The sequence below is a fragment of the Fistularia commersonii genome, chromosome 16, assembly GCF_037954325.1.
Source record: "Fistularia commersonii isolate RoL2024-O1a breed Wild chromosome 16, RoL_Fcom_v1.0, whole genome shotgun sequence".
NCBI lineage: Eukaryota > Metazoa > Chordata > Actinopteri > Syngnathiformes > Fistulariidae > Fistularia > Fistularia commersonii.
This window is the reverse complement of record NC_141299.1, coordinates 4,098,631-4,116,768: the sequence shown is the minus strand read 5'-3', so window position 1 is coordinate 4,116,768 and position 18,138 is coordinate 4,098,631. Positions and strand designations below refer to the sequence as shown.

General features: G+C 39.5%; 2 protein-coding genes across 6 annotated transcripts in view; one reads left to right on the top strand and one right to left on the bottom strand.

The window, feature by feature from the left end:
* Positions 1–589: 589 nt before the first annotated feature.
* LOC147225595 (sex comb on midleg-like protein 2) lies at positions 590–17,317 on the bottom strand. Of its 2 annotated transcripts, none has more exons than XM_086161672.1 (15): positions 17,178–17,317; positions 12,858–12,942; positions 11,916–11,987; positions 11,613–11,683; positions 10,685–10,919; positions 9,921–10,009; positions 9,557–9,800; positions 7,272–7,537; positions 7,105–7,198; positions 6,818–7,021; positions 6,546–6,707; positions 5,538–5,666; positions 4,629–4,850; positions 3,351–3,505; positions 590–2,998 (listed from the first exon to the last, which is right to left on the bottom strand). In XM_086161672.1, the coding sequence occupies exons 2-15, from the start codon at positions 12,877–12,879 to the stop codon at positions 2,873–2,875; spliced, it is 2,091 nt and encodes a 696-aa protein (XP_086017798.1). In that variant the 5' UTR covers positions 12,880–12,942; positions 17,178–17,317; the 3' UTR covers positions 590–2,872. The 2 variants fall into 2 exon arrangements, with proteins under 2 accessions (XP_086017798.1, XP_086017799.1); XM_086161673.1 differs by having other exon boundaries at positions 4,629–4,847.
* A 354-nt stretch (positions 17,318–17,671) lies between these two features.
* Positions 17,672–18,138, top strand: part of LOC147225594 (cyclin-dependent kinase-like 5) — a 35,904-nt gene continuing 35,437 nt past the window's right edge. For all 4 annotated transcript variants that reach the window (XM_086161447.1, XM_086161445.1, XM_086161446.1 and 1 more), the window contains exon 1: positions 17,672–17,687. The gene's annotated coding sequence lies outside the window, so the exon portion shown is untranslated. The remainder of the gene's footprint in view (positions 17,688–18,138) is intronic.

The following is an 18,138-nucleotide window of genomic DNA, read 5'->3' as shown; positions in this document are numbered from 1 at the left end:
TGTCAAGTACATTAACTGTTAGTACAATGTTCAACAAAATACCATTTGAATTCCTGTTTAGGCCTCTGACACTTTTATGTCCAATGAGAACAAGGTCTGCTCTTACTTGACAAAAAGTCTCAGAGTGCGCATGCACACACGCATCCGCACACACACAGACACAGACAACCACAGGTATTCACACAAACACAAAGTGAAATAGTGTTTAGTGCAAATTGAGAGTTGGTTACAAGCAATTACTTCTTTCATATTTAAAAGGGTATTGGTGATTTAGAACTTTTAGTAACTTGATCTCCAATCACGATTCCAGCATTACTTGGCAATTCTTTTGGCCCAAACTAATTTCAAGGATATTTGGCAAGACAATTTTAGATTGCTTTCCTTCTTAATCATGTTTTCTTAAAATGTGTTTTACTCTGACGTTATTTCATAAGTGCAGAGGTAATTATACAAGAATTAAAAGGAAACTTTCTGAACTGAAAAATCTGATGTGAAAGTAGAAATGTGTAATGAACACTAACAACACATACATGTCCTTTTGATGTGGCATGTTTATGTAAAAAAAAAAAAAAAAAAAAGACGAGGAAAATACACAACATAAACACACGTTGTTTATCTGGCGTGACAGAAAAGACATGGGACTTTTTGTGACACAAAAGTTTCAAGTACTCGAGAAGATGCGGGAAGTCGACAGAAACTCCGATCCTGCGCTGAATTATCTTATGGCACAAGTCATTTTTAAAATCAGGAAGAGAATAACAGGAAAATTCTGTTAAGTATATAATAAAGAGTTTGCTACAAAAGCTTGTACTAACAAAGACCACAGAAACCTGAGAAATGTCATAGGTAAAAGCAAGGCAGTCTATTACTGGGAGTATCGGAACTAAAAAGCGATGCATTATTAAGTATCGAAAGCAGAATGAAAGAACCACATCTCCGCTTCACATTTCTAACACATGGTTTCCTTAAAATATTAAGTTTATACAAAATGTACATTCTCTCGCTATTCATGGTTAAACCCATAAAACTGTACATATCTGTTTTCATTGCTAACAGTGATTGTAACGGTCAAAAGTGTTGACACCGAGGTCGCAGGCAGACCCAAACTGACTGATACAAATATTACATGGAAACTCAAAGAAAGCCCTTAGAAATGTCTCGTTCGTGCTTCCTGAACGATCTGTGCGTTGATCTGAAATGGAGATGCAAACGTTTCCACACCGTGCTTAGAGAGAGCAGCAGGAGGCCACTGTGGTGTCCGCATGTCTTGCGAGAAAACAAAAATGATTCCTTAGGGCTGGGCAATATATCGATATGAATGAAATATCATCTAAAATTCTCGGATTTTCTTTTAAAAATTTGGGTGTTTTCCCACATCTATGTGGGTTTCCTCCCACAGTTCAAAAACATGCAGTGGGTTAATTGGAGACCCTAAATTGCCCAGACATATGAATGACAGGGGGAATGGTTTTAAATCTCTTTATGTGGCCCTGTGATTGACAGGAGTGCGGGGTGAACCCCGCCTCTCACCCAAAAACAGCCGGGATAGGCTCCCAACAACCCTGTCTGCAGGATAAACAGGATAGATAATGAACGACTGAACGAATGATAGAAGTACTTTCTGTCACTGTCTACATGCAGATCATTTTATAAATCGTTGGTGGAAAATGCCACAGGAACATTGGAACTGAGCCATCTTTTTGAGAAACCAGCAAAAGGGAAATGACCGATATAATAACTGAAATCGAACTAAACATCAGTGTGACTGTCTAACTAAAAAACTAGACAAAAATGACTGCGTCTAAAAAAGGTTTCAAATGACTGAAAAATCGGAAAGAAATTATGTGAAGAATGAGCACAGATTAACATGGAAATCTAGATATAATTGCCTACAAATTAATTACCAATCATTTACATTATGTCCACACAGAATAATATAAAAATTCAGAAATGATTAGACAACTGCAAGAAATGACTGTGATATAGGCAGATTTTTTTTTTAAATGTACAAGTATCAAAATGAAATATTTATAAGGACAGATAATTAACACTATGTTTTTTTGCGAGCATTTAAATACGAACAACTTCTGATTTGGCTCTGGACTCGCTCAGTATAACTTTATGTGTTTCAGGCATGTCATAGTGGCAGATACTGATATGAAATTATAAACACTGGCCTCTGATTATCATTTTTTTTTTTCTGTATCACCCAGCCCTATGATGTCTTATTGATGAAGCATTTGTAACTGAGACAATGGTGGGTGGGGGTGGGGAGGTGCGACAAAGATGGAATGCACTGGTAGACATTCTTCGGGCAGGCAGATAAGAGCCATACTGGAGGCAAACGTGAATAAACAAGAAGTGAAGACAGCTTTACAGATGAGAGTGTCCGTACTCTCCTACAGGGCATGGGGGGGAGAGAGGGGGGGTCATCTTTTTAGCTTACCGACCCTTCCTTATTAAATGGAAATACAACAGTCATACAAACATTATAAGAAGAAACATTCTCCATCTTTGGGGATCCAAAACCTGGATCAAAAGATTTCATCTCCGTAAAAAATGTGTCCACGTGTGCACGTGTGCTATGCAATGTAAACACTACAGGGATTCTATTCCTTTGGGATTTCATTAAGTCTGTTTCGACTTGACCAGCGTTTTGTTCACTGATGACGGGATGAGGTAACGTGTCGGCACTGCACAGCACACATCTCCGCTCTACAAGTCACGGGCCAGTTGTAACATCTACCAGCAGGTGGAGTCTGGTGGATCCCGGGGGCCCCTGCCCGCACCCTTGTGAGTCATGCGGCATCAAACACTGGAACACTCAGTGCTTATTGCTGTGGGTCGGCAGAGGCGGACCTTCAAGCTCTGCTCACGGTTTGACCTGTTTCAGTCGCTCTATGTGGTGGCAGAGCTTCAGCGCCGGCCCCAGCTTTAGACCCATGTACTTCATTATCATGTCGCTCCGCAGCAGCATGAGGGCTTTTCCATCAATTTCCTGTGGAAACACAAAATAGGATCCATTATGTAAAGCAAACATGTTGAGGGAGACAAACAGGAGCCAGAGTTAATCCAGGGCTCCCACACCTCCAGGCAAGTTAGTCTGGAGACGCCTCGGCGGACCCTCGAACGGAAAATCAAGAACGACTTCACAAAAAACGAAATGGGATGATGAAGGACACGTTTAAACGTTTGCATGCATAGAAGAGGCTTGAGACAAGATGATGGTCTTTAAAAAAGATTGTTTCAAGTGGCCAGCAGAGCGTTGGAGGGAGGGTTAGACCAGAGATTCTCAAGCTAGTTACCTGGTTACCTTAAGAGTTACTGATTAATAAATGTAGTAAACTTACATGTTTTCTGAAAAGATCAGCATGTGGAGCCAGTGCTGTTGGGTCCGCATCCCTCACAAACTGCATCACCTCTTCAATGGACCAGGACGAAGGGGTTTTACTGGGAAGACCCTGGCGATCTGATGCTGCAGCCTCTGGGCCAGTGGTGGAGCTGGCTGCAGGCAAAGTCACCAAACCAACTTACTGTTTACTGCATTTGGAGTTAAGCTGTAGTAAGTCTGCATCATTTTTTAATTAAAATGTGTTTTATTCTAACTTTAAATCAATTTTTGTTTTTACCAGTTTCACGCATAAAAATGAAATTGAAATCACCAAACCAAGACTGCGATGAATGTTTCACATCATTCAGCAACCTCGCTCCCATGAGACTTCAACAGTAGGAAAAAGCTTTTGTATTCGCAAAGTATTCATTCATTTATCATTTACACAACTTATCCTGTACTTAGGGTCGTCAGGGGGCTGAAGCCTATCCCAGTTGTCATTTGTTGAGAGGCGGGTCCATCCTGGACTCGTGTTAATCACAGGGCCACATATAGAGACTTATAACCATTCACTCTATCATTTACACATCTGGGCAATTTAGGGTCTCCCGGTATCCTATTGCTGTTTTTGGACCGTAGGAGGAAACCCACACAGACGAAGGGGAGAACTCCACTCAGAAAGGCCCCCTGTTGGAACTGAACCACAGACTTTTCTCTGTGGCGGAAGCACTAAGAGCCGAGCCACTGTGCGCCCCAATTCCCAAAGTATTCTCTTTGTAATTGCCAACCTTTACATCCATAAGGAAAAGGAAATCCTTTTCTTCTATCGGCTTCTCTCTAATTAGGGTCGCCACAGCAGACTGTTTTCCATCTTGCCTCGTCCTCTGCATGTTCCCCCTTCACCAGATCCAAAAATCTCAACTTTGGTCTTTTTTTTTTGTCCTCCTGCCTGGATCTACATTGTTCTATCAATATACACTCTCTCTCTCTCTCTCCTCTTTCAACCCTGTGATTCTGATCGGAAATATTTGGACTAAATATTTGGTCACAAAATAATTTTTCCTTGCAATAAAAGATCTCACTGGCGGTACAAGTTTTGTCCCTAAATCCTTTTTGTGAAATGACTTGTGGCTTTTGCATCACTTCACCTCAATGTTAAAACCACCAAACAGTGCAGGATGTTCAAACAGTATTTCTTTGCAGGGTCTTTTCAGAGAATTTTCACTTGAAGACAAGTGTGTATCTTAACATCCAGTGCCAACTGGTCCTGACCTACTTCCGCTAATTCTCACCATACCTTCGGCTCGTCGGAGCGGCTGCGCGGAGCTGAGCTCGGCAGGGTTGGAGGAAATTCGGCGCACGGGTGTGCCGCTGGCAGGATGGCAGAGGCTGCTGGCCTGGGAGTGGTACTCTGACGAACTCCGCACTGTCTGGGATCGGGGGGTCATGGAGTTGGAGGCGGAGTCCATATAGCGTTGCTCCTTCATAAGGCTGTTCTCCTCATGGGGCAGAGTCTCTGCTGGAGATACAATGAATAATGGCATGAACAATCTGTTGACTTTAATTTTGATGCACAGGTGTCGTTGCCGGATGCTAAAATTTGGCCGGTAAATATTTAAATTGAAAAAAGAAGACATTAGCCATGTGGTATATTTCAACATGATTAACTGAGTTTAAAAAATACTATTCATAACATGGTCCCAATTGAGCAGACAGTCTTCTGGTTAGTGAAATCATTTGTTTTGGTTTGTGCTGTTCTGTTCAAAGAGCACGGCAGTACATTTATTGTGTGTGCGCATCTGTCTGCGTTTGTGGGTGTGTTTGAGAGAGATCACCGTTGTGATATTTTTTGCTAAATATAATGCAGAACTACACCGTATATGGTAAGAAAAGGCATACAAACACATTTCATCAATTTACCTTTCAAAGAACAAAGTAGGTAAAATACAAAGTTTCTATCTTACATAGGCTACAGACAGGCTGCTTGACAGCTGGAGGATAAATTAATGCATTCATTTCAGGGTTGTAAATATAAATGCGAAAGACACAAATAATGAAATTTTATAACATCCCTGTAAAATACCAACAATCAGACAAAGCATATAGCATTAAGAATGCTCCTGACTGATCCATGAGACGGGATCTTGGAAGCAATTTTAGTCCTTATTTATCTAAAGTTCAAATAAAGTGAAAAGGTGAGCTGTACCTTCTGATGGGTGGGCTTCAGTGCGTAAATGTTTGGGTGACAGAGGGGCAGCATATGAGGGAGAGATGCTGGAGAGACTTCGTTTGCTGCCACGACCCAGTGAGGGAGCATCCAGTGCTTCTTCTTTCACTGCAACAATGAGTTCAAATCAAGCTAAGGGAATTACCTCCACAGGACAGAAAAAAAATAAAGATAATTTTACAGATTAAATTGCCATATATACTGTTATGGAAATATGCTTCACCGAAAACGCAACCCTCATGACAACCAATTGAGGAGAAGTTCATAACTTTGTAACACAATTTACTGTAAGCTGCTTTATGAGGCATCATTTCCTCTCGACTCAAGTAGACCCCAATAAGTCAATATGACATTTTTATTAATAAAGGCAGCGCTTTACCTTATATTACCATTTTTTTCATCTGTTTTTTTTGGGGGGTGGTGGTTCAAAGAATGTAATGATGCCCTTTGGCGCTTTAAGCCAAGACAAAAAAAACAAAAACAAACCCTATCTGGTTATATTGAACTGGACTGGAAGGAAGATTGGAAGGAAAGGAAGACATGTTTATGACTAGTTTAGTCAGCAGCAGCAGAAGCAGCTTGTCAAAGTGACCTGATGGATAACAAGCGTTACATGGATTTCAAATCTATATTCATGTAAAGCTTGTTATCCATTGCATCTATATAATAAATACTACTTCCATGAAACAAGGTTACTGTTTGTGTGTGTGTGTGTGTGTGTGTGTGTATGTACTGTATGTATGTATGTATGTATGTATGTATGTATATGTTTAGCATACAAAGTCTTACGTCTTTGACACCTTCAATACCTTTGATGATAGTGCTATTTACCCAATATACCAAGAAGAATTAGCCTGTTTACCCATAATCTATTGACATTTGATTGTTTTATTTTACATCTTTCCCATTCAAAATCAGGCAGTTTCGAGGATTATTTGTTGGCTTTGCCAAAAAACTACTCTTTTGTGCTGATGGCTAGAAGTTTACCTGACTTGCTCCGGTCATATGCTGTGTGGTGGCTGAATGGTTGGCTGCTGAATAAGTTGTCACATTGCAGGTGACGGCACATCATTTCTAGGAACCGCAGCACGAAGGAAGCACTGGAGGCTGATGGGAGTTTGACTACACGAACCCCACCATCTGTTCTCACTGGGATGACACACAACATGTTTCAAACATTAGCCTCAAAATGGCCAATCTTTCAAACAAAAGTCTGATTTTAGCGTATAGAATACAGCCATTCATTTTCTCTGCATTACCTCTGACAACCTCGCCCCCTCCTGAATGAGTCTGCAGAGCGCTGAGCAGGACTTTTGGCTGGTATGCACAGTCTATACAGGACTGGACCACCTGCTGGAGCACAGCATTGACTGGCCCTGGGCCAAAGTGGTCTGGCAGATGCTGCATCTGCTTCCTGTCCAAATGCAGTCCACAGTTTCCATGTTTATTCACATAAACACAAACTAGAAGGACACAAGAAGGAAATAAGTGAACACGTTAGGTATCATCAAGACAGCTTTACTTTGGAAAGGACTAGAATCATTACCTGTAGATACCACTGAGTTGAGGCTGGCGAGGCTTTCTTGTGGCACCTGGATGCTGGGCAGATGTGATGCGGTCTGGAGAATCTTGGGCTTCTTCTGAAAGGGCAATATATGTCAGTGGGAGTTCAAGAAATACATGGGATCTTACGGGAGACCTGTGGCATCTCACCCTGCTCCCTGGTTTAGGGCCTCTCTTTTTGTGTGGCTGCAGTGCAAGCGGAGTATTTTCGGGTTCAGCTCCATTTTGCGCAGCAGCAGCTTCTGCCACAGCTTTGAGTAGAGCAATGGTCTCACTTTTAGGCCTGCGACCGCGTACACCCTTCCTGACAGGCAGCTGGGGCAGAGGGTTGGGCAGCCTGTAGGGGGCATGTATGGACCGCCTGCTGGGCTTGGAAGGTGATGCAGAGATCACTGGCAGGCTCTTTGGCAGGTTGACTGTAATGCATTAAATAATAAGTTGTTTAGATAAAGTGGGTTCTGCAACAAGAAATCCAGAAAAAAATCCTACTAACAAGAAGTTGAAAGTAGATCCAGTCACACGGATCAGTTGAACGATTTATTAGCCTGGTGCATGCATTTCACAATACATCATTATCAGTATACATTCATTCACTATCCATACTGCTTATCCTGCACTCAGGGTCACCGACGGGCTGGGTGGAGAGGGGGTAGTAGAGCCTATCCCAGTCAATAGTGGGATAGGCTTGACAACATCAATGTTTTTGGACTGTGGAAGGAAACCAGAGAACCCGTACGAAAGCCACACAGCCATGCGGATGACATGCAAACTCCACACAGAGAGGCCCCCTGCTGGAATCAAACCAAGGTCCATCTTGCTGTGAGCTGGAAGCTAAAACCACTGCACCACATTGGTGTCCTATCAGTCTATATTTTAGCAAAAAAATGTACAGTATGTAAAATTGCCAATTCAATGTTTTAAATTTACACACAGCAGGCAGCAAACAGATCGCTGATTTTTTTTGGTTTAAACATCCAAATCCAATTTGCTTTAATATGGCAACATTTATATATAAGTACATTACTACTTAATTTATCCATATGGGAATTTCCCATTTCATTAATCCAGTGTCAGCTGTGCTCTGGATATGGTGGTGATATAGGCTGCAGTAAACTTAAATGAGTCTTTTATGGCTTCTGTGTTAAAAAGAAAAACACAGACGTAATTAAAATTATATAAGACTTCACTAATGACCAGTCAAGTCCTGGTTTCACAGAAAACAATTAGGTAGAGGATAGTGAAAAAACATCTTGCTGGGCTTTGTTCGGGAAACGAAGCCACTCGGCGCAGTGTGTCACAGCCTCAGGTTGAGATTACAGTCAAAGCAAAGAACTGGTGTCTGGGTTTACACAATCCCATCATTGAAAGGTCAAGCTACAATTTCTGTCATTCAACAAGTATGTGGCTATATTTCAGCCATAGTGCAACTTTAAGGCGCAAGACATGATGTATCCTGATAGTAAAGCTCAAAATCTGTCTTATATTATCCGCAATTGATCTTTCAAAAGACATATACTATTTCTCTGTTGTGTTAAATTCTAACCACATCCTCACAAAACTTGCAAATACAGAGACAAGTCCTTCATGAGATCAGGGAGACTCTCCAAACTGCAACCGATACTGACAGATAAGCAGAGGTACAAGCTTCAAGGATGGAGTGGAATTAACCCCCCCAGCAGTGCTCTAGCATTGGAAGTGTTATATTAATGCTCCCGCTTGGCCAAGTACTAGTACGTAATGTAAGAGGGTTTAGCCACATATATGTGTATTATTTCTCCATCCATTGCCATGTATTGTAAATATACTCCATATCTGAAGTCAGAGACATGGTGACAGACAAGCCTGAGCGGTTTCTGTGTAGACAATTTTCCCTCGTACACAAGTATACCTTGAGGAACATTAATCACACACTTCACCCCTCCTCCTGTAATTCTAACCCTTTTATCCCACAAGCCAACAAAGAAACACTCAGCAGAGTTCCCCGTTCAATGCACCATATGTCTTCTTTGACTATAGAAAGAATGAGTATTGAGGGCCAAGTGGCATCTAGTGGTGAGGCTGCAGATTGCAGCCAACTAAAGAGCCCGGACACCTTCCTCTCGAATGTGCTTGAGAAACCAAAGTGGCTCTCAGGTCTCAGCAGTTACTTCAGAATTTACATAAAAGATATCATTATCAATTTTCTACATAGTGGGTTTCAATAGTTACATTGCCGTATATTGGGGGGGGGTTGAAAATTCTGTGAAAAAAAGCACACTTCTCACACATGAGGGGGTGATATTGGGAAAACCCACACCAAGTCCTTAAACATGTGCTCCCACAGAACACTCACTTTCCATAGCAAAACCAACACTTTGAGATTCGGAAAGATAACAAACAATGGCATCCATGTCAAAGCTCACTGATATTTGCTGCCTTCTGCAAGGGACACTTACCACTGTTGCCTGGTGGCTGCAGGCTGTGCTTGGTGAGGGAGCACCAGCCTACAGGAAAGATATCCCTGGAGTCGTACTTGCACCAGTAATCAAAGGCACCACGCCATCCATCAAACATAATGAAAACTTCATCCCCCTTGACTTCTCCGATGGTGGCAGGGCAGATAAGGTACGGGTTCTTTTTGTCCACAGCCTCCAGCTTCATGCCTGGCTTAAAGCTGTTCTGGGATGGCCTCAGAGGTTCCTGAGGGTAGATGCGTATCCTCATTGCAAAAAAAATATTTTGTACAGCCTTTACCCAAGAAACAAAACAAAACAATGGACTTTTGGTGGGGGAAAATAAAGACTGAAATAGTAAATGGACCTTTTTAAAGGCAGATGACGGGGCCATCTCTGCGCCATTCAATGTTCGTAGCAGAAACATGGGCCAAGACGAGGCATTCATCCGAAAACCTGGAAAACATTGAAACATTAAAAACTACCTCATACTTGAAGTCACAGCAAGGCTGTGTGGAAAAAAAAACATACAGACATTAAGATCCCCCCTTTTCAGTATCATTAGATATCTGGAGCTCTGCTTAGGGATAGAAAATCATTTGTCAGATACAAATAATTTACGTATCTATATGCACTACAAATCTGTGGTACCTAGTACGTACTAAGTATTTTTAGTTTACCTCTGGCTTACTTTAATGCCCTGTTTGGTAAATTATTAAATACCATTATGTTGAAATTGAATCATTCTTTTCACACTCAGGTAAAGTTGTTGATTGACTTGATGGATCAAAAACTAAAAACCAGATGATGATGATATTGAATAGAGACTCAACGGCAACTCTTGCCCAATTTTCAAGCATTGTTCCTCATCCTATAGCATCCAGGGTTTTAAATTCTTTGACTAATGTGAGTACAAAAATGTAGACATCCGCATTTCGTAGATATCCCTCTTAACTTCCACAAATGAGCCTGAACTAATTGACATCAGTATGGATTTGACATATGTTTGACATAAGCTGCAGTCAAAATCTACCAAAGCAATAGCAACACTCTAGTGGACAGGAAGACCATTCTTTATCTTACTGCAACGATCGTAATACACCTCTGACCCACTATACCAGTCTTACTCACCCAGAGGTGGCTGCAGCATGTCCCCATTCTTCTCACAAGTGCCAATAGGCTGGATATCAGAGGAGTCTACCAGTCTCCAGAAGTCATTACTGTTATCACTCCCATCCAGACGGAGGCGCAGACGAACCCCGGTCAAGCCCATCACTGTGGCGATACAAACTGAGGTGGAGTTGCGTGGGTCGTGGGCTTCTAGTTTCATCCCAACTTTGAAGTCATTGGAGGGTGGGATTCTGGCCTAAACACAGAAGTTGTTGTAAATCCGACTGCCGCTGGTACATCATTTTTCAAAAACCCTCAGGACAAATTCAAAAACCAGCACATAAAGGCTAAATGTGTTGTGATATTTGGCATTTGTGTGTTTGCTGTTTGTGTATGCAAGGGAAAAAACAGCAGCATACATGTTTTGTGTGTTTTTATACAATTAATGTGCTGGCAGTTCCGAACAGACCTTTAACTCAAGGTACAAATTACTGCTTTCGGCTCTTTACAGAACTGTAGTTACATTTGTTTTTGATTTAGGTGTGGTTTAAAGGATTTCACTTTTGAAACATCAAGAAACAAATACCAAAGGATTAGCCTGCCCCTAAAATAAAAAAAGAAATGAAACAACAGAGGAGAGAAATAAAATAAAGGAGGAAAATGTAAAAAAAAAAAAAAAAACCAACAGCCTTTTTTATAGATACATAATAAATGACATTGTCAAAATCTCAGCCTACATTCAGGCTTAATGAAAGCTCGACAATGCAAACGTAATTATTTTCTATGGCAAATTGTCATTAGATTGATTAGGTTTAATGACTAAACACACAATTCCATTACACGTGTTGCAAAAAAGAGACTTATCAACAAACATGTATTGGAAATTGTGGACGGCTTGTGTCCAACTCTCAGTCTAAAGCAGTAAAGACAGAAAGAATCTTGAAGATACCTGACGAAAAGAACTAGGTGGAGCCGGGATAGATGATGTCTCTTTTAGATATTCTTCCCAGGAGAACGATTCTAGAGAGCAATCAATACATATTCTAATTACAGGATGTTGCAAAACATTTTTGTTACAGATAAACAAATGCAGTTTATACAATAATAATATCATTATTCATGCCAGAGAACTCTTCTGCTTGATCCAAACAACTCAACTGTTTCTAAAAGCAGCCTCTCTACAAGCAGCAGAGTTAAGCGTGGATGATGTTTTTCATTTTAATGCAGAAAATATTATCATCAGAAAGTTCACCTTTAGATGTTGCTGGAGATGTACCTGAAGGAACTGTTCTTCCTGGTTTCTCTTTTCTGCCATCTTTTTGCTCTATATATGAAGATGAAAAATGTTTAAATTCATTAATCCTTCTAAATCATTAACTATTAAGACAAATTCATCTCTAATTTCTTGAAAGAAAAAATTAAGATGTTACTCAGACTCTGAATATCTATTGATGTTCTCTATGATTGGCCACACGGGCTTTTCTACTAAAATAGCCCAAGGAGCCAGCACTTATAATAGAAGTACAGAAAGTCTTTTCTTCTAACGTCAGTACAGCCTCCCTGATGCCTTACTCAGATGATTCTGTCTTCTGATATTAACCGTTCACAGAAGGATCAATATCAGCTGGCTTTAACGATCAATAGTTTATACATCAAGTCTCTGATCCCTTTGTTGCACAACTAGAAAGTTCTTTGCAATATAGTTCTCCAACATAGTTCAGTGTCGATTTATTTTAATACTGATGACAGCTGATGTTGATGTGTTGTTTCAAAGCTACATTGTAAAATGACCAATTTCCAAATGTTAGAACGTAAATATCCACACAATGTTGCATCTCAACATTTTTTTATGCAGATACGTCAATATTCCAGTTCTGAACATTAACAGCAGGCAGATAAACAAAAAAAAAACATGTATCTTATCTCTCAATGTAACATCGAATTTGCATCTTTTACTATGACAAATTTTAAATCATAAACATTACAATTCTGCCTCTAATGTTTAAACTGGCAGGTGGTCTAAGCATGGCGACTTCCCATACTAAAGAGTGAACTGCCAAGGATCTATAACAAAGAATAAGCCTGCTTTTGGTTTCTTTAAGACTAAGCCAACAAGCAATGAACAATGAATTAAAATACAATCAGTGAAAGCTATATTTTCAAGCCAAAGCAGGGCTAAATGAAATCTCCTTGCCTTTGAGTGGGGTTTTTCCCATGGTGGCACTTGGATGTCAGTCAGTGTTCAGGATGTTGCCCAGGATGCCTTTTGTAGTTTTGTCCTTAAAGAAATTAAAAAGTGGAAATATTTCAAGAGAGTAAAAGTGGTAGTAGTGGTAGTGTGTGTGTGTGTGTGTGTGTGTGTGTGTGTGTGTGCGCGCACGCGCTTCCGTGCCTCCATGCATGCGTCCGTGCATGCATCCACATATGAGAGGGACTGCATCAAGAGGAAAAAAATCAATGATAAGGTTCTTCTAGGTTTTCAAGGTTTCCTCCTTGTTTCACTCATCTATCTCTCAACTGTAATGAAGTGTCTTTCAAAAAAACTATCTTTATATCAAATAACCATTACTGTAAGGGAGGGAATTAAAAGATAGCTATCAACATAATGACAGCATAATGACCTTACTATAATTTGTTATATATTAATCATTCATTCATTATTTGTTTCACTTGTCCAGCACACAAGGTTGTGAGGATGCTGGAGTCTATCCCAGCTATTATTCGGCTTGAGGCAGGGTTCTCCCTGGACACTTATCGATCACGGAGCCCCATTTAAAGTCATACAACTATTGTCTCTCATTCACATGGGGGCAATTTAGTTTCTTCATTAACCTATTGCGTGTTTTTGGACTGTGGGATAAAAAGACATGGGGAAAATATGAAAACTCCACACATAAGGCCCCCTTGTAGGAATCAAACCAGGGTCTGTTTTGCTGTCAGCCAGAAGCCTAAACCGCTACACCCCCTTGCAGCTCTATTAGTTATATATTGCCATACAACATATTCCTAAACTGAATTATGTCAGCACTGAAATTATGGTTTTTGACATCTATTCAATTAATAGATAAAAGTTCTCCCTTTTGTCATTTTGACAAGGGTTATTAGTGCTACATGAAAAAGAGAAAAGGGAAAAACTGACTGAAACTCATTAAAAACAGTCATTTCTGCTACATCTGCATCTAACAAGTGTTAACACATTCATTAAGTATACAAATATTTAGTTTGCAACAAAAGCTGGCGGCACAGTGGCATAGTGGTTAGTGGCTCGGCTTCACAGACTTTCTGTGTGGAGTGTGCATGTTCTCCCCGTGTCTGTGTGAGTTTCCTTCAGGTTCTCTGGTTTCCTACCCACATTCCAAAAACATGTAGCAGGTTAATTGGAAAAAATTGGGAAAATTGCCACGAATGAGTAAGTGAGTGAATATTGTGTGTCTTTGTGTATGACCTGCGATTGACTGGCAACCAGTGCAGGGTGTATCCCACCTTCAAAAAATGGGATACGGGTAGTTTCTGTACAATGCATTTAATAGTCAGTGGTCTAAGAGGTCAACAGTTAAATACACCTCGTCATCAGTCCTGGCGGCTGACGGAAAAAAATACCAGGTTACACCTACATAAGTACAATATAAATATCTCACCTACTTCAAAATCTAAATAACATGTAACAGAGAAAACTGTCTTAATGAGTACTGATGTAGTTTCCACCTGGTGTCTTGCAACAAAGAACACCAAACTTTGGTCAAAGTTGGGTCCTCAAACTCTGACCCCATTATAACCATTAGATTAACAATGACATTACAATGGTATAGCCATAAGAGGCACTGGTACTAATTGACATTCTAATGCAGATGAGAATTCATATAAATTCATATACATCAAGATAGTAGATTGGGGCAAATATATCCATGAAATATCATCCAACTGTGATATAATTTTGGCATTGACAATACTTGTCAGTGAATCTCTGAACTGTTTCCCATATTGTGATACATTCTGTATCCAAGAAAGGGCTTCTAAATATGGCATTATTAATTCACTTTCCAGATCACTCAAAAACCAGAAACATTCCAATGTCTCTTTCCCTTTTTCTTTCTGAGCTGCAATCCCAAAAATACTGTTGGTCCAATCTATCAAAAATATTCTACTGCAAGCCACTGTAAAGTAATAGAGTGATTTTTCTTAATTGAAAACTAATCCAGAAGAAAAGCAACTTTCCTTCAGTAACCTATCAAGTTATGCCTTTAATTAAACAAGGGAGGCAAATTTTGCTTTGATTAGATTATATGAAATAATGTTTTTTGCCACCTAGCTTTGCTCGTTCCTCTGAAGACTCTTTCTGATGTGTTAACAAGCAGATAATTTAACAATACTTTATCTGAATCCTGTTCTGTTATATAACTATTGCTACAACTTGGTAGTTGGAAGTAAAGGAAATAGTAAAACTGGCTGGCTAGTTGTATGTGCTTGTAGATGCCAAATGATGACAAACATATAGAGGAAAATTTCCTCATGTGGTCAGTATACACAGATAGAACCCTGGAACAACAACATGCACTGGCTATGAACAATAAAGCATGTAATAGTATAAACAAGTGATCACTATCATCAAATGCTCAATAAAATACACCTTCAATGTTAACATGGCCAGCTGAAAGGGGGCAAGAGGGGGTCAAAATGAAAGGAATATCATTATAATTAATATTTTTTACATCATGCTATTAATTTTCACAGCATAATGTACCCATTTAATTGATATAATTAACCAAATCATCCCACATCCATTTTTTCAGTACTTAATACGTTTACGTACATAATGAGCAATCATCTAACTAATTCAGGATAAAGTGCTACATCATTTCTTTCAGCTAAATTACAAATCGATCCAAATTTTCTCTTGATCTACTTTGAAAACAGGCGGATGCCATTGCCTTGATGCAATTTTTCAAGATGCTCCGGCCTTAGTTTAGACTATTGCATTAGAGACTCATAACACCATTCCTCCCTGCACATTTCACACTTTGGGTGACTTTTGACCCAGTTTAATGCATCTTGACTAGATTTTTTTTGTTATTGTTTGCTGTTTTCAGTAATACCTATTTTATATTTACTATTTAAACTGGTGCTGAATTATGGGTTTCCCTTCTTCCATTTTATTGTATGTAATTAATGAAAATTTCCTATTGTGTTTACCCCCTCTTTGGGATTTCCGTCTTCCTGGATCAGGTAAAAGTTAAGTTCAACTCAGTCTAGTAAATTTGTGTCCAGACTGTTGTGACACACGCACACATACGCACGCACACACATGCGCGAACACACACAAACACACACAAACACATAAATATCTATAAAGTATACATATTTACATTTTTTTGGACAACTGTCTATTTGATTTAAAAAATACATTGCTGGCGTTTAGTATCGGATTTGAGTGGTAGAAAAAAAGAAAGAGAAAGTAAAAATAAAAATAAAAATAAAAATAACAAAATACGACGAGTATTTCACAAATGAATACTGAAGCACAAAGCGGACGTTTTCTTTGCATTAGTCAGTTTGTTTTTCCCCCCACTACAGACATGATTTGTCTTACAGTAACAACTCATCTGACAATATGCCCAAGCCTATGTACATTCCCTCTTTATCAGGGGGAAACAGCTATACGTCATTTGTGAGAGACAGATATTGAATCAAGACTGAAGTACGATTGAAACATATCAGATCCCATGATATAATTCAAAATTACAGAGCAAGAATTGCGATTTGGTGTGTGTTTTAAAAACGATTACATTAGACTAGAAATAAAATATATCTAAAATCACGATTTATGTCTTTCCATCGAACAACGACGATTACGGTAATAACCCACTCATTAAAGTTAAGGCTTAATAGCTATTTAGATTCACCACAATGATGCTTATACGTAATCAATCTTTCAATTGAATTCAACGTTACAACAAAGAATTACTTGTGACTTACTTGGAAATCCGTGTCGTCAAACATCAAACAAATTCGCTGCCCACTTTCCAGTTTATTTCCATACAACTCTGCATATCAGTGTTAACTGTTAGCTGGCTGGTTATGTCACTTCACATCAGCTATCTAGCCTTAATGTTGACTCAACGTTGGCTGATACTATTCCGCTTTACGGCTAAAATTGACTTAGCTAGTGGTCAATATACATTTAATTAACTTCCAGTAGATACTTAAAATCTCATCTGTAAGAGTACTTATTGCTTATTTGCTCCCGGACTCTGTATGACGTGTAACGTTAACGTAATAGTGTTCCAGGTAATAGCCTGGGCCCAATGTTGACAACTGGGACTGCTTGATTTGCTAGTAACTGATGCTGGCTAATAACTGGGTTGGCTAGCGTTAACGTTGACCTACGAAAGCAGCGCCTTCCTCATAATCAGGAATAATTTCTGTTAACGTTAACATTACACATAACCCGTGTAGTGTGGCTTCGACTGACATTCTTCCTGAACTAAATATGATTTAGTCCGAACAAAAAACTTACAGTTTTCCCCTTTTTCTGGATAAATCGAGTGAAGATCCAAACACTTTTCTCTATTCGTCAGCTGCCATTTTTTCACCAATGTAATGTATGCTTACACGCTTGTAATATATGCCAAAGATAGTATAGTACTGCGAGCAAAGAAGAGCAAAGAAGCGAGACTGGATGCGCAGTTTAGTAGGCCAATAAATTCTTGGCATAGTGACACCTTTAGCCAATCAGAAAGCGTCTTATTCAATGTATCCAATCATCTTCAGGGCCACTCCGCGTATAATTTAGTACTCCACAAAACACGTTACCCATCTTCGTTTTGTCTCATCTTTACAAGGTACTTCTCATCTCCTGTTGTGACTCAATTCAGATAAAAATAGTCAGTGATGTCTCAGGAATATAGAAATTGAATTGTAGTACAATTACTGGAACTCTCTCTCTCTGGTAGCCCTAAGAAATATTGCCTCCATCGAATCATGTCACCCGATGAAAAGAAAAAAGAAATGTGAAATATTTCAAAAGGTAAGAAAATAGTCAAATGGCTTTTAGAACGTTGTCAAGTAAAATCTGTCCCGTGTCCGAACGACTAACGATTTTCGCTGCACAATGTTATTATTCTATTTGGACTTAAAAGGTAAGTCACGATTCCTGAAACAAAATCAAATCTACAAGTTCCCGAATGAAAACCCCATAAAAGATAAAAGTCACGATTCCTGAAACAAAATAAAATCTACAGTTCCCGAATGAAAACTACACAAGGAGCCAAAAGCAATAAACACCGAGGAACGGCGTGTGGCATTGATGAAGAAAAACGCTGCTGTTCTTTGTTTTCTGGCAAATCACTGAAATTTGCCATTGGTGGCTTTTAATTGTCACATTGGGGCAATGTGGAAAACTTTCCAAAACACACTAAACTATTTTTTCAGCAGAATGTTGTGCAGCATAATATCCTACACTTCACTTTTTTTTTAAT

Excerpts from the sequence above, each read along its gene's own strand:
- LOC147225595 (XM_086161672.1), bottom strand. The coding sequence starts at position 12,879 with ATGGGAAAAACCCCACTCAAAG. Across the intron at positions 7,022-7,104 it reads CAACTCAGTGGTATCTACAG|TTTGTGTTTATGTGAATAAA; the intron begins GTAATGATTCTA and ends GTGTCCTTCTAG. Across the intron at positions 6,708-6,817 it reads AGGGGGCGAGGTTGTCAGAG|TGAGAACAGATGGTGGGGTT; the intron begins GTAATGCAGAGA and ends GTGTCATCCCAG.